We start from the raw sequence: 21,245 nt of genomic DNA on the forward strand, positions 1-21,245 counted from the left end.
CATTACTCTTTGTAGATTGTTCTTCATGTTGCTATACTGTATTTTTTTCATTATCTCTGCTTTTGCCCAAAATTTTACTTTGAAGATTGGAAAACCAGCTTATTTTTGTTATCATTTGCATAGAATGTATTTCTATCCTTCATTTTCAACATATTTATGCAGTTTTGTTTTTGATGTGTCTTTCTGGTCCTCTTAAATGTTTTCTATTTCATTGTTATTCATGACACGCACTTTTTCCCTCCCTCCTCTACCTACTTTCACTCCATCAGAAATTCCTCCAAAGTAGATCTACTTTTGTATTCACCGTTTTCACTCATGTTGCCTGGACACCACACAGCCTTCTGACTGGTCCGCTTTGCTTTTGCTGCCCTCTGATTTACTCTCTATATAGTGGCCAGAGTGATCTTTAAAAATGGGAATCTGGTTGTCACTCCCAGGCTTAACATCTTTCAATGGTTCTTGTTGCTTTTAGTATTAAAACCAAAAATATTAACATGGACAGCTAGGCCCCGCATGAGCTGGCACTTCTTACCTTATTATCCTCTCTCCCCTTTACTGTATCTTTCTCACTGGCTTTCTTTTAATTCTTCTAACAAGCCTTACCCTTCTTGCCATAGATTCTTCTTATGTGCTGTTTCCTTTGCCTGGAATGTACAATACTTCCATTCCCTATCCCTTCACCTGTTTAATTCCTACTTCTTTAAATCTTAGTTCATGTCATTTTTGTCCAAGCCTTTTATCCTGACCCCTACGCTAGGTCATGTCTCCTGTTAGATTCTACCAGGTCATCTCTCTAGCACATGTCATGACAATAATAAAATAATTTGAATTTGAAATTCCAAGTTCCTTTTCTCCCCACCCCCTAAACTAGATTGCAAACAAAGGAGAGCTGGTTTTATCTGATCTTTGCTGAATTCCTTATGTCTTGCTTAGTGCCTTTAATTATTATAGCATTCTATAAATATTTGAATGAATGGATAAATGTATAAGTGACTTTGTCACTTGTTTATTGATGTGGCTAGATTACTATGATAAGTATATTGTCTTGAATATACTTGATATTGGATTAAATATTTCAAGGAATCAGTCTCTGATCTTTCTTATCTCTGTCTTAAGTGTGAGCCCCATTCATCTGTACCTTACTCCTCTCTTACCCCATGCCCCATATATATCTACCACACCTACATCTTACCGTAGCACCGGCAACAGGGAGGTGCATGAAAGAAAGCTAAGAAATTGGTTGTCTTAGAAGGAAAGTCTTGTAATTATTCAAATCACTAATAAGTTTGGTGTAGGAAGTGAAAGGGAACGACCCCCTCCCCCTTCCTTAAAGTTAAAAGTTAAGGGTATGTTAAACTTCAAGTAAGGAAAAAAATTCTCATCTCCCACAGCTGTTTGTGTTTTGCCTGCCAAACCTTTTTTGGTGTTTGTTATATATTGTAAAATAATTTAGGTTTCCAGTCTCTAATACTGTGCCTGGTACCATGTAGATGCTCTTAAGTATTTAGAGAATAAAGCCAGGTATGTGTTCTTTTACAACTTTAAAATCCTCTGCAGCTTCCTAATTTAGTATCTAAATAAGCATTGCTTTTGCTGATGGTGTTCATAACCTATTTTAGAGTAGTTGAGCTTTATATGAAGGTGTGATTTTTTGTTTGTTTTAATGAACCTATTAGATCATTGTAGAAAATTCCTTGGACTAAATATTTTGGAGTCACCTGTAGTTCTTTTTTTTTTTCTTTTTTCTCTTTTTTTCTTAGTCTACTTCCAGTTCTTCAGTAAAGCCTGTTGGGTCTGCCTTAAAATAAAACCAGAACCATGCCATAGCTGGTTTGGCTCAGTGGATAGAGCATCGGCCTGCAGACTCAAGGGTCCCAGGTTTGATTCTGGTCAAGGGCACATGTCCAGGTTGTAAGTTCAATCCCCAGTAGGGGGTGTGCAGGAGGCAGCCGATCAGTGATTCTCTCTCATCAATGTTTCTGTCTCTCTATTCCTCTTCCTTCCTCTCTGAAATAATAATAAATATATATACTCCTTAAAAAAAAATACACACACACAGAACCTGATCACCTCTACCTTCACCTTTGCCTCCTCAGTTTAAGGAAGTATTGTCTCTCACTTGGATCATCCCAGTGGTCTCCAGATGGGCTCCCGCTTCTCCCCTTGCCTCTAACAGTTTTCTGATGGCAGCCGTGATCTTTTAAACAGTACAGGTCAAATCGTGTTTGTCCACTGCTTAAAACTTTCTGATGTTTCTTCACATCCTGAGAAAAAGATCTAACCTCCTTATTATGAACGGCACCTTCTTTCTCCCCAAACACCGGGAGGGATTTGCTAGCACACTGTGAACACATTCAGCCCTCTGAGCCATTGTGTGTGCTCTTACCTCTAAATGGAATCCTGGCCACAGGCTGGCTCCCTCACTTCTTCACTTCTCTGCCCAAGTGTGAGCCTGCCAAAGAAGCTTTCTTTTGCCCGACCCAGGAAAGCATTACCATCACCCATACCTCAGCCCCTCAGCTCCCTTCCTGACTGGCATTTCTTCGTAGTCCTCATCACTCTAATACACGCTGATTATCGACGACTGGCTGTGCCCTCCTGCAGTCCATGGCAGGAGGAGGCTCCGTCTGCATTGCTGATACCCTAGTGCCTACACAAGCTTCGCACGTGTAGCGGGACTCAGTAAATACTGTTAAGGGAATAGTGATAGGAATTTATCTGGCTAACTTAGTGAGAAATCTTCATTTAGGACATAGGTATTATGACTTCTCAGAGGTATATTTGATTTCTTAAATAGGTGATAAATCCACCTGGTTCAAAATTCAAAGGTCATTCAGTAATGTCTCATCCTGTCCCCTAGATCCACTGTCTCCCTCAGAAGTAACTAGTGTTAAGTCTTGTATATATTTCCAGACATGGCCTGTGCTTTTACAAAATCACAGATATAATCCTCTCCGTTAAATGCAGATTTTAGCATCTGCATTTTTTTCATATCTTTTTTGTTGTTGTTGTTTTGTAAAATGTATTTTGGAGATTATTCTTTGTCAATGTGTAAAGAGCTTCTTTATTTGGTTGATGGCAGCACAATGTCCCATTGTACAAATGTACCACAGTCTCTCTTTGATGGACATTGAAGTTGTCTCTAGTCCACTGTGTGGCTCTACAAACTATGCTGCAATACATAGCCTTGGTCAAGTATCATTTTGCCATGTTGCTAGTATATCTGAGGACTAAATTCCTGTGAGTAGGAATTGCTGGGTTAAAGAACATGTGTATTTGTGGTTTTGATAGACACAGATTGCCTTCCACAGCTTGTACCAATCTATACTTCTGGCACAGTGTGATGTTATTTAATCTTTGCCAGACTGACAAATGAGACATGATATAACACCATCACTTGTGTTTCTCATTCTATGAGATAAGCATCATTTCATATACTTAGGAGCCATTTGTATTCTCTTTCCTGTGAGTTGTCCATGTCCTTGTACCCATTTTCTGCTAGGATTTTGGTTATTTATTTATTTTCTGTTGACCTCTAGGAGTTCTCTTTTATGTGGATTAGCCCTTAATCTTAGTCTGAGTTGCAGACATGCAGACTTTTTGGTTCCATTTGTCAGTTGACTTATGGTTTTGCTTGTGGTATTTATTTCTAGGTAGAAATTTCATTTTATTTTTTTAATAGAAAAATGTATTAATTTTTTCGCATGGCTATGGATTTTGGGTCATACTTAATCCTACCAGACCTGAGTCCCTGAACCTAACTGTCCCCTATACCTGGGCTCCTGAGCATTAAAGAGAAAAAATCAACATGATATAGAAAAATGTTAGTTACATGCAAACAAGTGGTTAGAATAAGATGGAACTTGGAGACATTGTAGAAAATAGGTCTAGGCAAAGTACCGAAATTTAGGTACAGCGGCAGATTTGGAAATTACCGAAAAATTGGTACAGCGGTCTGTACCCATCTCCTAACTATATTTTTAAACATTCTCATGGTTTCTTGGTATTTTTGAGTTTCATTATTTACATTTGATATCTCTTTGATACTGCTGAGATTATTCTGGTATAAGATGTGAGATGAGGTTTCAAACCACTTACACACACACCACACACGCACAAGCTATATTTGTTTTGTTAATCCTCTCCTGAGGATATTTTTTCTATTGATTTTTTGAGAGAATGGAAGAGAGAGGAGGAGGAAGGGAGGGAGGAGGGAGGAAGTAATGGGAACATTGATGTGAGAGAAACATATTGATTGGTTGCCTCCTGCATGCACTCCTACCAGGGCTGCACCCAACCAGGACTGCACCCCAGCTAGGGCCACAGATGCAGCCTAGATACTGGGAATTGAACCCAAGACTCTTTTGGTGCATGGGCTGACACTCTAATCATTGAGAAACACCAGTCTCCTCCTTTTTTTGGATCAAACAATTAGGATTTCTTGCTATTTCTTGATCTCTATGTCTTATAGGAGGGATAATTTGTCTGCAGTTTTCTGCTGGACTCCGAGTGGTGGAGAACAGTGGGGCCACATCCAGTGTATTTTTCATTGTAAGTTGTGGTTATGTTTTATCAATGTTGACTTAAAAAGTGGGTGAAATGCAATCTACTGGTAAATTATACATTGTTTTGAAACAGATTTTGTAGAATTTTTATTTGGTAAATATTGATAAGATTAATAATAACAAGGCAATGTTAGCTAGTTAACTTAAGAAACATGTTTAATACATTATATAAAACTAAAGAAATGATTTCTCTCACTTATTGAATGACTCATGTTTGAGGCCTCCGCTCCCTTGACTAATGCCTACTAAAACCAGTTCATAAGGAGAAGAGTTTAGTGATGGCTTGAGTCTCAGGTGGCTGTGTTTCTCCTGTCCAGTGGACTCCCTGTGTGGGCCATCATATCGCAGAAAGAAAGCTTTTGGCTATAGTGATAGAGGGAGTTTTGGGATCACCTGCATCAGAATAACGATGGTCTTTCACTGCTTTTGTCTTTTCCCCCCATTTCCATGCCTCTCAGTCTGGCCTTACCTATGGTCCCATTTCTGCTGCAATGCCATTTTTTTTTTTTTTTCCTAAAAGTTCTGTATTTATTAGCATAATAGTTAGGAATAAATAATGAGTATCAAATGCCCAAGAAAAGGTATTTTATCTACCCACAGCCTACTCAATGTGCAACAAGCTTTTTTAAAGTACTTGTTTTCCAGCTGCTCAGCTTTATCTGCAGTAGGCTCCAGTAGTCAAATCCTCTGGAAGAGTTCAGAAGGAAGCAAAGTCAGTCCTTGGAAATAAAGCTCATTCCCTAGGAATAATGAACAATTTGATGGCCAAAAAGCAGTTTTCTACAGTCCCTCTATGAGAGTCTGATGAGGTAACCTGAACCTCTGCTAAGATGGATCCAATTTCCTTTTCTTCAACTCCTGGTTTTTCCTGGAGGAATCACAGTTTCCTATTATGTGCTGGTTAACGTTGGAAGTTTGGATGTGCAATTTTGTTTGTGGATTCTGGTGGCAAAGGCTCTGTGGACTCGGGCTCCGAGTCACCATCTGGTTTTTCAGGACTGGTGTGGCAGCAGTCTGGTGTGATTCTGGTCTAGACAACGGCTTGACAGCACTGTCCAATACATCTGGAGTCATATCCCATATTTCAAAACTGTCCGGATTCTTCTCTTCAGTGGACGGAGCAGAGAGCTGAACTCGCTGCTGTCTCTCCATTTGCTCCCGGAACTGCTGCTGCAGCTGTTTCTGCCGGAGCTTCCGCTGGACAGTGGCATCGCTCTCTGCGGCGGAGGACTCCAGGCTTCTGGATCTGCTGTCCTTATCCCCCTGCATCACAATGTGGGGATCATCGGAGTGGCTCGGTCTGCAGGGAGAGGTTGCCTCCTGTGGTTTTGTGGGTCCCAGAGCCATGTTCTGTCTGCAGCTGCTGTATCTCGCTTGTTCCACAAATGGTTCAAAATCTTGTCTCTTTGCTTTGGTTAAATCCACTTCAAGAGGCAACTGGCGTGGGAGTTTATTTAGTGACCTCAGATAGTCTTTGTCCAGAATACAGTTTCCAAGTGCATTCCCAAAGCTTCTCAGTGCTCGCTTCAGCCCATCCGTCACTGCCTCCTTCCTTGCCTTCTCCAAAGACAAGGCTTTTGACTTGAGGCCCTCACTAACACCATAACCCACATCTTCGTGATATGAACCATCCTTCAACTGGACTCGCACAAACGCACAGACTCCCACGTAGAACTTCCCGTTGTTAAAGTCAACAAAATCCACATTCTGCTGTGTGATAGAGTGTGCCCAGCCATTGTAACCAAACATCTCATTGGCCAGATTAATTACCCTGTGACCTTCGATGTAACACACCTTCTGGCCGCCCCCAGCCATGCGGCTACTTATGTATTCCGGGCCCAGCCTCTGCCTCAGCGCTCTCTGGATGGCCTGGTATTCCTCTGCTGTGTACTGGTACTGTCCAAAGCATACTACAGAGTTGCCACCAGCAGAAGAGGGATGACTGTCACCTCCTCCAAGAATTGCTTCCTCAGCCCCAGACATGTGGATTCTGGTTGATCTGCGCCTCGGCAGCGCGCGGTGCACGCAGGGAGCCCGGTCTAGTTGCAATGCCATTTTTACCACGTGACTAACTCTCCCAGGATTTGTAAGTCTCACTCTACTAAAACCATCAAACCCAAGCTGAGTGTGGTAAGCATGCTAGCCAGCCAGTGGCCTCTTCAAAAGCTCTCTGCCCCTATTTCTGTGGTGATCAAGATGGCCAAGCTGAGACCTAGTTGCCCCTGCACACCTGTTTTGTGTGTCCGCTTGATTTGGGCTCTCAAGTGCCACCCCACAGCCTCGCCTCTACTATTGCCTAAATATTTGACTTCCTATATTTATGGAAACCATTGAGCGCCTCTCCTCTCTTCCTTCACAGCAGTGGTTGTTTTACATGCAGCCCTACACCAGCAGCAGCATCTGCTCAGCATTTGTGGGAATGCAGATTCTGGGGCCCACTCCTGACCTGCTGCATCAGAAACTGGGGTGGGGCACAGCAGTGTGTTCCCCTTGCTGTCCAGGTGATTCTGATGTGCTAATCCTTGAGAACCACTGGCTCAGCAGGTCCAGTCAAGGCTCTTCTCACAGGACACTCGCAGTTAAGGCGTATTAGCTACTTAATTCGTAGATTATATTATAGCTATTGACTAATTTGTATATCTTCACAGTTACCATTTATTCAACACCTGCTCTGTGGGGGGCACTAAACTAGGTGCTGTCACATAGGCCATCTCACCCTCACAAACCCTGTGCAGAGCGGACGGTGGCGTCTCCCACTTTATACAGCTGAGCGAGGGCAGGCTCTGAGGGGTGAAGGGCTCTGAGGGATGAAGGGCTCTGAGGGATGAAGGGCTCTGAGGGGTGAAGGGCTTGCGGGGCTGCACAGCTGGCAGCGCCCTCTCTGGCATCCCACTCTGCCTTTCGGTGGACCTTTGTTCCTAAGAGTACGTGTGAATATTTGACTGTCATGTGGTCGCAGAACAAGTGATTGTAATACCCACATTTCCAGATTTCTCTCATCATAGTCTTAACCCCATCCACTGAGTAGCAACCTTTCAGCTTTTTTTTAGAAATAAAAACACAGGCTGTTTTTTTCTTAATATTCATTTATTTACAGTATGTCTGAGAAGTGGGGGGTAAAGGAGGCTTTGATATCATAGTCTAGCCTCCACATTCTCACGTAGCCATCATGTTCTATGTGCTGTTCAGTGTATTTGTCTCAGAAATTAACTTGTATTTCCATCGAGATGTACATTGGTATACTAGACAGATCTGGCCTCTGAACTTACTTTTATAACTTAAGAAATTATACTACATTGAGTTTAGTAAAATTTTAAGTGGTTGGAAAAAGTTACTTTGCTGGCTCTGCCTGCCTGAGAGTGGTGAGAGAGCAGTGGACACAGCAGCCGATTGCAGCCTGCTTTGGTCCTGGGGACAGGGTCATTTCTGACGAGGAGAGCGGGCTGGTGTTTAGGCTCCAGCTGCTTCCTCTCTTTGACCTTCCCCCCTTCTCACTCAGATGTCCCCCATACATTTATATTCACAGGTTTTTGGACAGGCAACTAGATAGAAAAATACACTTTTTAAAAAGTGCCTGCGAGGAATCAAATGTTTGTTTTCATGCTCACCTACTGTACTTCTTGGCATTTAACAAATGTAAATTGATCTTATTGACTTTACAATTATAAAGTTTAATACATAGCACTTTGTGTTCAAATCACCTTACACATTTAACTCCTTGATCTTTAATCATTGTTTGTTGGAACTGTTTATTAATGTAGTACCCCTTTTCTGTGGGATTATGCTCCAACGTCCTCAGTGGATGCCTGAAACTGCACATAGTACCAAACCCTACATATGCTGTGCTTGTTCCTGTACATACACATGGTACGTTCATTTATCAGTTAGGCCCAGTAAGAGGTTAACCACAATAACTACTAATAAAACAGAACAACTATAACCAATAGGCTGCAGTAAAACTGAGGTAAAAGTGGTGTCATTACGCTGGACAAAGGGATGAGTCACGGGATGGCGCGGGATGGCATGAGATTTCATCACACTCAGAACGGCACGCGTTTTAAAACCTGTGAATTATTTATTTCTGGAAGTTCCATGTGATATTTTTGGACTATGGTTGAATGTGGGTAACTGAAGCTGCAAAAGTAAAACTACCAATAAGGGGTGTGTGTGGCTACTATATTCTTATTTTCCCATTTTGTGGACCTGTAGTGTGGAAAGGCAAGAAACTCATCAGGCTCACAGGGCTGGGAATGGCAAAAACTGAATGATTGGTGCTCCTAACCACACCATGATTGGTGCTCCTAACCATTAAAGTGTAATGTAGGCTTTCAACGGAAGTTTTCTCTGAAGTTTACTTTTGAAATGGTACACTAGTCAGTGTTTTTGTTCTCCTGGATTAGGGTCTGCGGGAAGGATGGGATTGACATGTGAATTCACACAGAAATAATTCAGGTCGGGCCTCTGGCTGAAAGAGCTGTGGGAGTGGGCTTTAGCCTTAGTTGCTCAGGAACTTTGAGTTATCAGGAAGCAAGCACCTGCCTTCTCCCTGCTGTTCTGCCTGCAGCTCAGCCTAGAGTAGCTGCCGGCAGCTAGAACACACCTGTGAACTTTGTGCCAACTATTTAGATGAGTGTCCTTTGGTTTATGCTAAGCTTAATGAGCTTTGCAAGGTTTTCTGTACTTTTAATGTAATTTCAAGTTTTGAGAACTGGTTGTTGTTGTTGATATAGAAAGGAAAGGAGATAGAGGGCTTTGAGTTCAGCTACAAGAGTGCTTTTCCTGAGTTTACTGGGTGTGGTGCACTTAATAGAGAGTAAGACAAGAGCTCCAAGTTTAGTCGCAACGTGAATTGATTGGCTGATTTGGGGCAATTTACTTCTTTGGTCTTAAATTGCAGCATCTTGAGAGCAAATGTGCCTGTGTTTTGTTTTGTTTTTAATTTCTCTCCAGCTCTGTTTGTCCTCTGATTCCATGAATGTAGACTATTGTATATAGAGATATATCACATAGTTGCTTACACTGGGAAATAGTTGCTTCTTCTGTCCACTTCTTTGTGAATAGCTTTATATTTAACTTTTTAAGTTAGGTGCAAGTGTTTAATTGTGTATATTTTATTACATGAGATAATGAGTGATAAGTGCTTAGAGTGAAGCACTTGTTGCCAAGAGTTAACTTTCAGGTTATGGCTGATTTCAGCCTTCACTGTGGAGCTTCTCATTCAGTGCCAAGCTGGTGGCCTGCTAACCTACATTTAAAATACAGTTTGTCCCAGCTGAGGCTCTAAATATAATTCCATCCCTATTGAGCTCAATATTTTCATTTCAGGCCTCAAGATTTTAACGTTATATGCTAAAATATTACTGAATGCAGAAAAACAAATTCCACCGTGCAACCCTTTTAGCTATTTTTTTCTGGACCGAGGATAATGTAAGATTAAGTTTTCCTATGATTTCTAGAAAAGCATGGGATTGATGATAAACTCTCAGTTCAATTCTTGTGAGAAAGATGTGGATTCAATTTTACTAGTAAACCTGCATTAGAGGCAGATTGGGAGGCAAACTTGAAACGGATTGGATTTCTCATAGAAAAAGTTATCTCTTCTTGCCACTGTAGCATATTAGGAGCACACGGTGAAAGCTTCTCACACTGGAGTACTATTTGAAGAGTGAAACAATAGAACCAGCCATGGTTTTATCTGTCTGTCCTTTCTAGTCTCACTGAGTGACATCACTGGTGCCACAGAAACGTTCATAACCAACTCCAGTCCAGTGGTCCTAATCATGTGGAACTTAAGATGGAATAAAGCATCACCATCCCACTCACCCATTTACTTGATGAAACTGTAAGCTCCTTTTATGGTGAATTTTGCTGTTCACTAGCCACATGTTTTCCTGTGACCCTGTGCTAGGCCATGGCATGCTTTAAAACTATTAGAATAATTTTGAATTAGTTCCAGTAGTGTTTTTGGACTGTTCTTTTCTCCTTTTCTATTTAAAAATATTATACAAGTAATAACTAATTATTAAAATTCAGTTAGAAATTAAGATAAGCACACATTGAAAATGGCATAACAAACTTCCATATACCTGTCTCCTGACGTTGCCATTTGCCTCATGCCCACTATTACCTCACCCTTACAGTGGAGCAAATCCCAAACATCATATATCTCTGTATTTTTTTCTATGTGCATGAACTAGTTTTGGGAAAAAGCACTACATATGTAAAAATTTTACATTTGAACAGTCTTTTTTTGACAGATTCATAAATATTCTTTATAGTTGGTCTCTTGATTTAAAAGGGTCTTTTTATTAACTTGTTTTGCTTTATTCTACAAGACATTGAAAATAACCATATACTGTTATTTTTAATAATATGATTCAACCCTGGCTGGTTTGGCTCGATGGATACGTGTCAGCCTGTGGACTGAAGGGTCCCAGGTTCGATTTTGGTCAAGGGCATATGCCTGGGTTGTGGGCTTGGTCCAATGTGTAGGAGGCAGCCAATCAATGATTCCCTCTCATCCTTGATGTTTCTGCTTCTTCCTCCCCCTTCCTCTCTGAAATAAATAAAAATATATATTTAAAAAATAATATTATTACAGTTGAATAATTTTTCTTTGAGATTCTTTTTGTAGAATCCCATTTTTATTGTTGCATTTTTCATTTAATAATATAGTAAATAATATAGTAAAATAAATAAATAATCTTCATTTAAATGGCTACATGATATATTCACCCATTTCCTTCTTGAAACACATAGGATGTTAATAATGTTTTGTTATAAACAGAGCTGAGTTGATTGTCATTGTATGTGTGTTTGCTCATTAAAAATGTTAAACATTGCCTGACTGGCATGGCTCAGTGGTTGAGTGTCGACCCATGAGTCAGGAGGTCATGGTTCGATTCTGGGTCAGGGCACGTGCCTGGGTTGTGGGCTCGATCCCCAATAGGGGGTGTGCAGGAGGCAGCCAATCAGTGATTCTCTCTCACCATTGATGTTTCTATTTCTCCCTCTCCCTCTCTGAAATCAATACAAAATATATATATTTTAAAAAGCATTTAACATTTAAGCCGAAGCTGGTTTGGCTCAGTGGTAGAGCGTCGGTCTGCAGACTGAAGGGTCCCAGGTTCGATTCCGGGCAGGGGCATGTGCGTTGGTTGCGGGCACATCCCTGGTAGGGGGTGTGCAAGAGGCAGCTGATCGATGTTTCTCTCTCATCGACGTATCTAGCTCTCTATCTTTCTCCCTTCCTCTCTGTAAAAAATCAATAAAATATATTAAAAAAAATCTTATAAAAAAAAAGCGCATTTAACATTTAAGATAGGAAACAAACAGGGATGTTTCTAAGTTTAAAGCTCTATTAATTTTTCACAAAGTAGAATCAGATTAAGAAACAGCATTCCTCCCCTGTGGCTTTTTCCTCACATTCCTCAAGGGTGACCACTGTCCTCACTTCCAGCATTGCGGACTAGTTTAACTGATTTCCGAATTCTATATAAATAACATTATTTAGTAAATGCTTCTCAAGATTGTGTTTGAGACCCTTCTGTGTTCTGTTCTCAGTGCCTTACCCCATGAGTAATAGTCCCTGTATAGCCCACTGTGTATTTAGCTGCTGTAGATGGACGTTTGTGTTGGGCCAGTTTTTAGCTATTACAAGTATCAATAGTTCACACATGTGAGAAATGTCTTCTAAAGCTAGGAGTTGGATTTATGTCTGAGGAAAGGAGGCTTTTGCTGAATGTTGCCAGATTGTCTTGCATAAAGGCTGTGCCAGTTTACACTCCCATGGGAGTTAGGTGAGGCCTGCTCCTCCACATTCTTGTCTGTGCCCGTCTTACTGGTCCACGTTTTGAAACTGTGCTATTGCGTTACTAGGGCTATACCAGTGGCTGATGCATTTCAGGTTCCTAAAAGAGCTTTTTAAATCTCCTGGGGGGAAAACAGATATTTAAGTGGCTCTTCCTGTGGCGGCCTATAAAGCAGTTATGCCCTAAAAAATGCTGAGAAGTTCCAGTGGAGCTATAAGATTTAAGATGAAGGAGAAATCAAAGCTTTCATCCTAGAAGTACTTGGGATGGGTCAGCTCTCTGTGACTCTCATTGATTTGAGGCTACTTTCTTCAGCTGAGGCCTGGCTGGACCGGACTATTGGAATTACAGAAGCCAAAGTCAATGTTTAGGTCACTGTTTTAGTGACTGATCTCTCTTCATTGTATAAGACAGGTTTTATGTTCTCGCTGCCTCTCTTGCTTCCTGTTTGAAAATACAGCAATGCACAGGTTCTAAAATACTGTCTTTGATGTAAAATTACTGGTACACATTGGTGTCATTTTTTTCTTCTTCCAGATTTAAAATTTAAAAAAATATATAATTTATTGATTTTTTTTTTTTTACAGAGAGGTAGAGAGAGGGTTAGAGAGTTAGAAACATCGATGAGATAGAATCATTGATCAGCTGCCTCTTGCACACTCCCTATTGGGGATGTGCCCGCAACCAAGGTACATGCCCTTGACCGGAATCGAACCCGGGACCTTTCAGTCCGCAGGCTGACGCTCTATCTACTGATCCAAACCACTTTTGGGCTGGTGTCATTTTTTGAAACTTTGTAACGTTACAGATTTAAGTAGTTCATTGTCCCAACTGAAATTGGGAGCTTGTATTGTAAAAAAGGTAGACATAGCTTACTCTGGTTAAAAGCACAGTCCTAGGCTCCCTGGGCCTCAGCTGCTCTGTAGGATGAGGGAACGGGGCCAGGAAATGGCAGTGCCTCTACACAGTCAGGGCCACTCTCACTTCAAATGGGAGCTCCTCTGCCGAGGAGCTTATATTACTGAGCAACTTGAGTCAGAAAAATTTAAAATCAGCTCTGTGCTGTGTCCAACACTGTAAGCGCGTGAACCGTCTAAATGTAGGAACACAGAGTATGGTCCTTAAGCAGCATCTGGGCACTGCTCCCTGCCTTGAGTGGCCTTAGTTGCCCAGTGCTATCACACCACCGTTAGAAAGTTGTAGAATTCCCCACCCCACCCCTTTCATGGGAACTTTAAAAAATTACTCTCTAAGAATATCAAATGAGTGTCTTTTGCAGAAGTGAAAGTATCTTGCCTTTTCTTCCATTTGAAAGGTGGTGTTCCCTTAAGAATAGGAATGAATATTTTTATGCATCTTTAATAGGGTTTAATAAAAAGTAGGTTATTTGAATATATCAGCATTTTAATGAGATGAGATCTGGTTTTAGGACATGTGCAAATTGAATTTATCTGGCATTTATTCTTAGTTTTGCTTTAATGAAGAAATCAGTATTTCACCCGCCTGGACGAATGAAGCATCATGCCAGCCTGGTGGCCTTTCGCCTTGATAGACTCTCCCTGGGAGTGGAGTGCAATATATGAAAATGAAGAGGGCGAAGGTGCTGCAGCTTAGCAGCTGTTTCAGTTCATTTTTTAAAAAACGACTGAGGGAAGAGGAGTAGATTTTGCATAGCTAACACTTTTAAGTGACAGGCTGCCTTGGGAAAAAATCATGAAGCCTGTTATTTTAGCAGACATTTGAGTGACAGTGCTGGGGGGGTGGGGGAGAGGGAAAGGTGCTTCCTCGGGCACCACCTGCCCCCTGCAGGTCTGCGGGAGCTTTCCGTGGTGAACAGCAGGCAGCTGCACAGATGGTTGCTCTGAAGACCTTACCGAACGCATTCTGCCTATTTTGTACCCATGCACCTCTTCCCCTTGTGGGATGGCGGCAGGAAGGTGGCCCCAGCACGTCACATCTCATCGTCTGCCTGGGTTCTGAGGTGGTCTCACTTTGCCCTTCTCTCTTCCTCACGGAGTCCCCGGCCCTCTCCTCATGGCCTGGAACATGAGTGGCCGGTGCTCCCCAGGCCCGAGCCTTCAGAGCATGCTGGTAAGGGGTGTGGGACGGCTGTTGTCCGGGTGGGCGATGTGCTTCTGCGGAGGGAAGTGGAGAGGGAAGCTGCTGTCCTGTTTGGGAAAATCATGTTGGAAGGAAACTTGCCCTACACCGGGGTCTGCTGTTGTCTACAGGAAATTTAGGGCAGAGAGAAATATTTGTTTCTCCTATTTCTATTTCTTTGTAGGTATTAGTGAATGAGGAGAATTTTCAAAGCCTCTATGATAAGCAAAAAATCTTTATGCTTTCAGGAGACATATAAGTTCAAAAGGGGGCTAACTTTTCTCAAGTGGCAGGCATCATACTTGGGACTTTTGTATTTTACTCCATTTTAACAAAAACAGCCCTTTGAGGTAAATGCACTGTGAAGGTAGGGCTGGACTCGGGGCCGCATGGAGCAGGGCGGGAATATTTGGTTCCCACCTCATCGGGCATGGGGCCGTGGAGTCATGCGGTGATGGAATCGGAGGAGGCGGCAGCAGCGTGGTGCAGCTGGAGGAGCCAGGGCAGAGAGCAGGTGCAGGGACTCAGCAGAGCTTCCTCACAGCTGACCTGTCCCTGTCCCCATCTGTAAGACAGGCCTGGCAGGGACCTTAGGGCCCAGGTTTGTGACAGCACCAGAGGGGCGGGTGCAGAGGTGCTCTGTCACCAGGAAGTGACTTCTCTCTGTCTGCTAAGGGCACCCACAAAGGTATGTGTTATTAGGTAGGATTTTGGTCAACAGGAGGATCATATATTTGCTTTAATATCTGTCTGGCTGCTTGTCTCTTCTGGATTATAACACTTTTATTTCCTTCCATTTTCAGAATTGCTTAATTTCTACAGTAGATATTAAAATGAAGGTTGGATTCTTTAAATATCATTTGTGCCAGTTTTGCAGAGTTTTGCAATGTAACTGTTGAATTGAAGATGCAAAAAGATGGATTGTGCATATGGGTGTCTCACAGATTAGACTGGTTTTTGTTGTTGTTAACTTCACCTGAGGATATTTTTCCATTGGTTTTAGATAGGAAAGGAGGGAGGGGGGAAATGAGAGAGGGAGGGAGGGAGGGAGGGGAAGAGAGAGAGAGAGCCATGTGAGAGAGACACATCACTTGGCTGCCTCCCACATGCATTCTCACTAGAGCTGGGGATCTTACCTGCCACCCAGGTATGTGCCCTTGACCAGGAATTGACCCTGAGACCCTTCAGTGCACAGTCTAATGCTCTAACCACTGAGAAACACCAGCCAGGGCTAGACTGGTTTTGTTTCTACGTAAAGGGCAGGTGGATTGGACACCAGAGCCTGTACCAGGCCTTACAGCTGATTGTTACCTGAGTGTTAAGTTGTTGACCTGAGTGTGAAGTGTGGGCAGTGCTGTATTTGAGAGCCGCTGTTGGTATTTTTGTTATGAGAGCCAGGTTATTTTCCACTAAGTTGAAGAAAACTTCTCTTAAATAGTGCATTGAGCCTTGTTCACAGAGCGAACATCTCAGCTCTGAGCAGTCAGAGCCTCGTGATTTGGAAGGTGCTGGTATTTTCCCAGCCCCCCTCCCACATGACAAGTTAAATGCGTATGGTCCAGCCCAGGCTGTGGACTCATCCCTCTCAGGCACTAGGAAGCCCGGTCTCCCCAAGAAAGGCTGTGGAGCAGCCTGGTGATGTGGCTGCTTTTGGATCCTGAGTCTTAGGTAGGACTCCGCAGGTCTCCTTTCTGAGGAGGGGAGCCCTCCTGGCCCTGGGGAGTGACTTGTTTACTCCAGGCCCCAGTCCTGGTCGCCTGGGATGAGGGCAGTGACAGCGGAAAGCACGACCTGCTGGCTTTCAGATGGCACGCTGGAGCTTCGATGCAGTGGGGTCGCTCCAGCTATTTTTGACTTAACCATTCGGGCTGCCAGTGACTCAGCAGGCTCCTGACTTTGTCATTGTTTTTAAAGGAGCTGGACTTTCACAGTCCGTGGGACACAGCTGGCATGCTGCGGCTAATGAGTGTGCCACATAGTGATCAGCACTGCCGAAGGTGAAGAATGCCTCCGAGGTGAGATCAGAGGAAGTGACACTGGTGCTGCTTAAGCAGAAGCGTGTGGATGTCAGGGTGGGGAGGTGCTCTGGTGAGAGGAGGATGTGAGGGAAGGCCCAGGGTGTCAGAGCACAGGCAGCCCTGGGGGGGGAATGTGTGGAGGGGCCGCTTCAGGAAGGCTTGTAGGTACCAAGCGAGGGAGCTGGCCGAGGTTGTCATGCCTGGCAGGGCCCGGGCGGGTTTGCGGGGGAGAGTGACCTAAGGCCTAATGAAGATGAACCTGGCAAAATGTGTGGGCAGTGAGGCGTTTGGCTGAATTGGTTGTGAGCAGAAATGGGTGGGAGGAGCCTGGGGCTCAGCCAAGAAGGCAGACCTAGGGGTCTGGGGAAGACTGCCCGGTGCGGCTCCGCAGCCATCATGTGGTAGGGGTGCTGTACAGAGGGCCCACGGAGGCAACAGGCGTTTTATGCTTGGGAGAGGGGCTTTGTCCCATGTAGACCAGGTGAGCTTCTGGTCTGGGCTGAGTATTTGGTAGCTGTTAGATATGCCAGTAAAAGGACTTGTTTCTGGCAAGTTTTGTGGGACTGGTTCTCTCTGAGGTGATTCTCGGATGAGGAAGGAGAAGGTGAAATTTTGGGAAAATAAAGTCCATCTTTATTACCTACGTTATCTGACGTGTACTTTCCAAAAGAGGTCTTTCTGAGATGCTTTCCATATCACATCCCATGCTTCTGGGTCCTCAGGTCGGTTCCCACGCAGAGGGCTCAGCACAGGCCCTCTGTGTGTTCCTGTTGGTGCCGTGGCTGGCCGGCAGCCTAGGCGGGGTATGGGGTGAAGGTGTCAGCTGGAACAGGAGGGTGTCTTTTGCAGACCTTTATGGTGTTGGGAAGATAGATGCCCGGTAGTATGGTGCTAAACCAATCAAGATGACTCGGTTGGTATTGCAACAGTATCTGTTATAAAATGAATTCCAGGGATTTTAAGGAATAAAAAGTCCAAGGAGCTGGGCCATGTGGTTTAGTGATTGAGTGTCAACCTATGAACCAGGAGGTTGCAGTTCGATACCCAGTCAGGGCACATGCCCAGGTTGTTGGGAGGGGGTATGCAGGAGACAGCTAATCAATGATTCTTTCTCACCATTGATGTTGCTATCTCTTTTTCCCTCTCCCTTCCTCTCTGAAATCAATAAAGCATATTAAAAAACAATAAACATCCAAGGAAAAGAAAAGCAAGACTTTTTGTTGTTGTAATTAATCCTTACTGGAGGATATTTTTCCATTGATTTTTAGAGAGAGCAGAATGGAGGGGACAGATAGAAACATCAGTGTGTGCGAGAGACACACTACATTGCCTCCTGAATGGGCCCTGACTAGGGCCAGGGATGGAGCCTGCAACTGAAGTATGTGCCCTTGAATCTAACCTGGTACCCTTTAGTCTGCAGGCCAACATTCTACCCACTGAGCCAAACTGGCTAGGGCGAGAAACATGACATTTTAAACTTTGTACTTATTGATGAAGGATTTTGATACTTAGCTCTGTAGTAAGAGTTTTAAACCATCATTTAAAAATTTACTGTGAGTTGTGAATAAGATACTAACAAATTATTTGTAATTATTAACTCCTTATGCAAAAACTAATGAGTATAATGATAAAATTTAATCTTACTGTTAAAAAAATTAAAAACAATTGCAGATTGCAGTTTCATTCATTAACAGATATTGTTTATGACATACTGGGTATGGATACTCTAATGGGACTGAATAAGCAAATGTGATCTAATTCTTAAAATTGTTAAAACATTTTAATAAATTGGTTTTGGTAAAATCCATACTTACGAATTCTGATAGTTGGCAATAATTAGGATGCAGAAGCATTACAAAAATTCCAAAGTGTGTGAAACCCATTTATGCAGAATCCACCAGAAAGCTGAAAAAACAAAAGCTAAGTTTGTGGAATGATACAATGATAACTGTTTAATAAAGGAGTTCTGCTCATTATAGGAGTTTGTATTGTAATTTTTATCATAATTATAGTGTAATTGATAACATACATATAACAATACTGTAACCACATAAGTGATCAAATACTAAATTTTGTGGAACAAATTAAGTACTTGGGAATTGAGATAAGGAGCCAGCACAAAGAATGGTGGTTGGCAAAGTGCTTGCTGGAGGTGATGGGACTGAACCAGATAGGTAAAATTAGTGGAAACAGGGGTGAAGGAGACTATTCCAACCAAGCTCAGGCCATGTGGTGTGGGGAGCAGGTGGAGGGTGGGCAAGACCCCTGGCCTGCTCCACAGGTTCTTCAGCTATAAAATATGGGTGATATCACTGCTGGTTGGAAGGATGCTGTGAGATTAAATGCGATGGTGAGTGCAGAGTTCCTGGTGCCTAGAAAGTGGCCCCTAGATGTAAGATAGTGTTGCTGTTGGAGAGGAAGGAGGGGCCGGACCATGGAGGGCAGGACTGCTAGGAATGGCGTCTTACTCTGAAGTGATGGGAATTAGGAAGCCATTTGACTCTAAGTAGGATGTGACCGGGATGAGTTAATGGTAGTTATCATTTGAGAGATTCTGTGTACTCTGTGCTTTATATCCATTCTATAAAGGGATGCTGGGGGCGGGGGCAGGTTGTGCTCTGAGGCTCAGGAGGAGGAAAGGGCACCTTGCACTAGGTCACCTTGCTGCCAAGAGGGAAGACAAGGCTTTAGGCCAGGCCTGCCTGGTTCCAGAGTCTGGGCTCTGTCCTTCCAGACTGCCTCCACGGGGGAAGCCACCGTGGGCTGCTGGCCCCGTGTGAAAGAGCAGCGGCTGGCTCAGGTAGTTATTACTGTTATTAAAAAGGTGTGTGAGTTCAAAGTACATATGGGCACATCTCCAGCCCCAAAAATGGAGGAGGAAGAGAAAACAGGACAGCAAAACATCAGTGGAAAGAGAGACAGAGCCTGGGACCAGAGGTGTCAGAGACCATTGTGCTGAGGTTGGCTCCAGAAACTCAGGCACCAGTGGCAGAGCCTGTTGGGAGTCTTAGAAGTATAATTTCTTTAGGCACACACCCAGCCGTTACTTGGGCTTCACAGGAATTCCTGCTGCAGGTGCATTCTGCCTAGCCAGACTCCTGCTGTGCGATAGTCTGTGAGTGCCATTGGGCTTGGGCTGGGAGGAGCCACCTCACAGAAGAGGTATCCTAAGGGCTCCTTTGCTCTGGGTCTACTTTTTTGTTTGTTTGTTTAATTATATCACCCAAGAATATATACTATATTTTTTCCCATTACTTTTTTTTTTTTAATAAGTTTTTATTGTTCATATTATTACAAATGTTCCTTTCCCCCCCCCCCCACCATTGCTCTCCTCCACCAGGTTCCCACCCTACCCTCTACCCTTTCCCCACTCCCCATTGTCCTCATCCATAGGTGCCCAGTTTATGTTTAGTCTCTTCCCACGCCCCCCTCTCCCCTTTTCCCCAAGAATCATCAGTTCACTCCCCTTCCATACCTCTGATTTTATTATATTCAACAGTTACTATTGTTCATCAGATTTTTTTTTAATTTCCTTGGTTTTTAGATTCACTTGTTGATAGTTACGTATTTGTTGTTCATAATTTTTATCTTTGTTTACTTTCTCTTCTGAAAGAACCCCCTTCAGCAATTCATATAATTCTGGTTTGGTGGTGGTGAACTCCTTTAGCTTTTTTTTATTAGTGAAGCTCTTTATCTGACCTTCGATTCTGAGTGATAGCTTTGCTGGATAGATTATCTTTGGCTGTAGGTTCTTACTCTTCATCACCTTGAATATTTCTTGCCATTCCCTTCTGGTCTGCATGGTTTCTGTTGAGAAGTCAGCTGACAATCGTATAGGTGCTCCTTTATAGGTAACTACCTTCTTTGCTCTTGCTTCTTTTAATATTCTCTCTTTGTCTTTTGCTCTTGGAATTTTAATTATGAGGTGTCTTGGTGTGGTCCTCTTTGGATTCCTTTTGTTTGGAGTTCTGTGCGCTTCCTGGACTTGTAAGTCTAATTCTTTCACCAGGTGGGGGAAGTTTTCTGTCACTATTTCTTTCAGTATGTTTTCGATATCTTGCTCTCTCTCATCTTCTGGGACCCCCATAATTCTGATGTTGGTTCGCTTGAAGTTGTCCCAGAGGTTTCTTACATTATTTTCAATTTTCTGGATTCTCTTGCCTTCTAGCTTCTGCGGAGGAGTGTCTTCTGGCTCTTTATGTTCCAAGTCTTTGACTTGATTCTTGCGATCTTCCCTTCTGTTTTTAGGACTCTGTAAAATATGTTTTATTTCAGACAATGTATTCTTTATTTCTTGTTGATCCCTTATCATTTCTTGATGACTCCTTATTAATTCTAGTTGATCTCTTTTCATATCCTCATAGGTCTTATCCATCTTTTCTAGGAAATTCTTGAAAAACCTTATAAGCGTAGATTTGAACTCTATATCCAGACGCTTTTTGTCCTCCATTTCTTTCGTTTGTGATCTATTTTGTTGTCGCATTTCGCAGTTACAGATGGGGCGGGGTTTCAGGGTGGAGCCTGCAGCTTTGGCTTCCGTCAGCCCCGCCCTATGCGGGTCCTTCAGTGCTCGCTGCCGGCGCCTCTGAGAGAAAGGTGCCCTCGATTTTCGCCTGCTGCCAAACAGTCTATGCTCTCCCCCAATGAGCCCGGTATTGGGGTTCAGTTCAGTTGGAAGTGGAGTTGGAGGTGGCGTTCAGAGCAGTCTGGAGCCCCAGTCTCCTTCCGGCCAGGGCAATCCCGCGCCACAG

The 21,245-nt window shown here is 43.1% G+C and overlaps 2 protein-coding genes across 14 annotated transcripts in view; one reads left to right on the forward strand and one right to left on the reverse strand.

The window, feature by feature from the left end:
- WDR20 (WD repeat domain 20) overlaps positions 1–21,245 on the forward strand; it is a 53,176-nt gene that overhangs the window by 12,291 nt on the left and 19,640 nt on the right. Inside the window, exon 2 of one of the 13 annotated variants that reach the window (XM_084873454.1) lies at positions 4,472–4,534. The exons of the other annotated variants lie outside the window; for them this stretch is intronic. Coding sequence (XP_084729580.1) covers positions 4,472–4,480 — 9 coding nt within the window. The 3' untranslated portion in view covers positions 4,481–4,534. Of the gene's footprint in view, positions 1–4,471; positions 4,535–21,245 lie in introns of those variants that run through there. 13 annotated transcript variants of the gene reach the window in all.
- LOC311620206 (DNA repair protein RAD52 homolog) lies at positions 5,082–6,600 on the reverse strand. The gene has a single exon (XM_084879434.1). It carries the CDS (start codon positions 6,546–6,548, stop codon positions 5,391–5,393), a length of 1,158 nt encoding a protein of 385 aa, XP_084735560.1. The 5' UTR covers positions 6,549–6,600; the 3' UTR covers positions 5,082–5,390.

This window comes from Pipistrellus hanaki (assembly GCF_964339955.1).
Source record: "Pipistrellus hanaki genome assembly, chromosome: 1".
In the NCBI taxonomy this organism is placed as follows: domain Eukaryota; kingdom Metazoa; phylum Chordata; class Mammalia; order Chiroptera; family Vespertilionidae; genus Pipistrellus; species Pipistrellus hanaki.

Excerpts from the sequence above, each read along its gene's own strand:
- LOC311620206 (XM_084879434.1), bottom strand. The coding sequence starts at position 6,548 with ATGTCTGGGGCTGAGGAAGCAATTCTTGGAGGAGGTGACAGTCATCCC.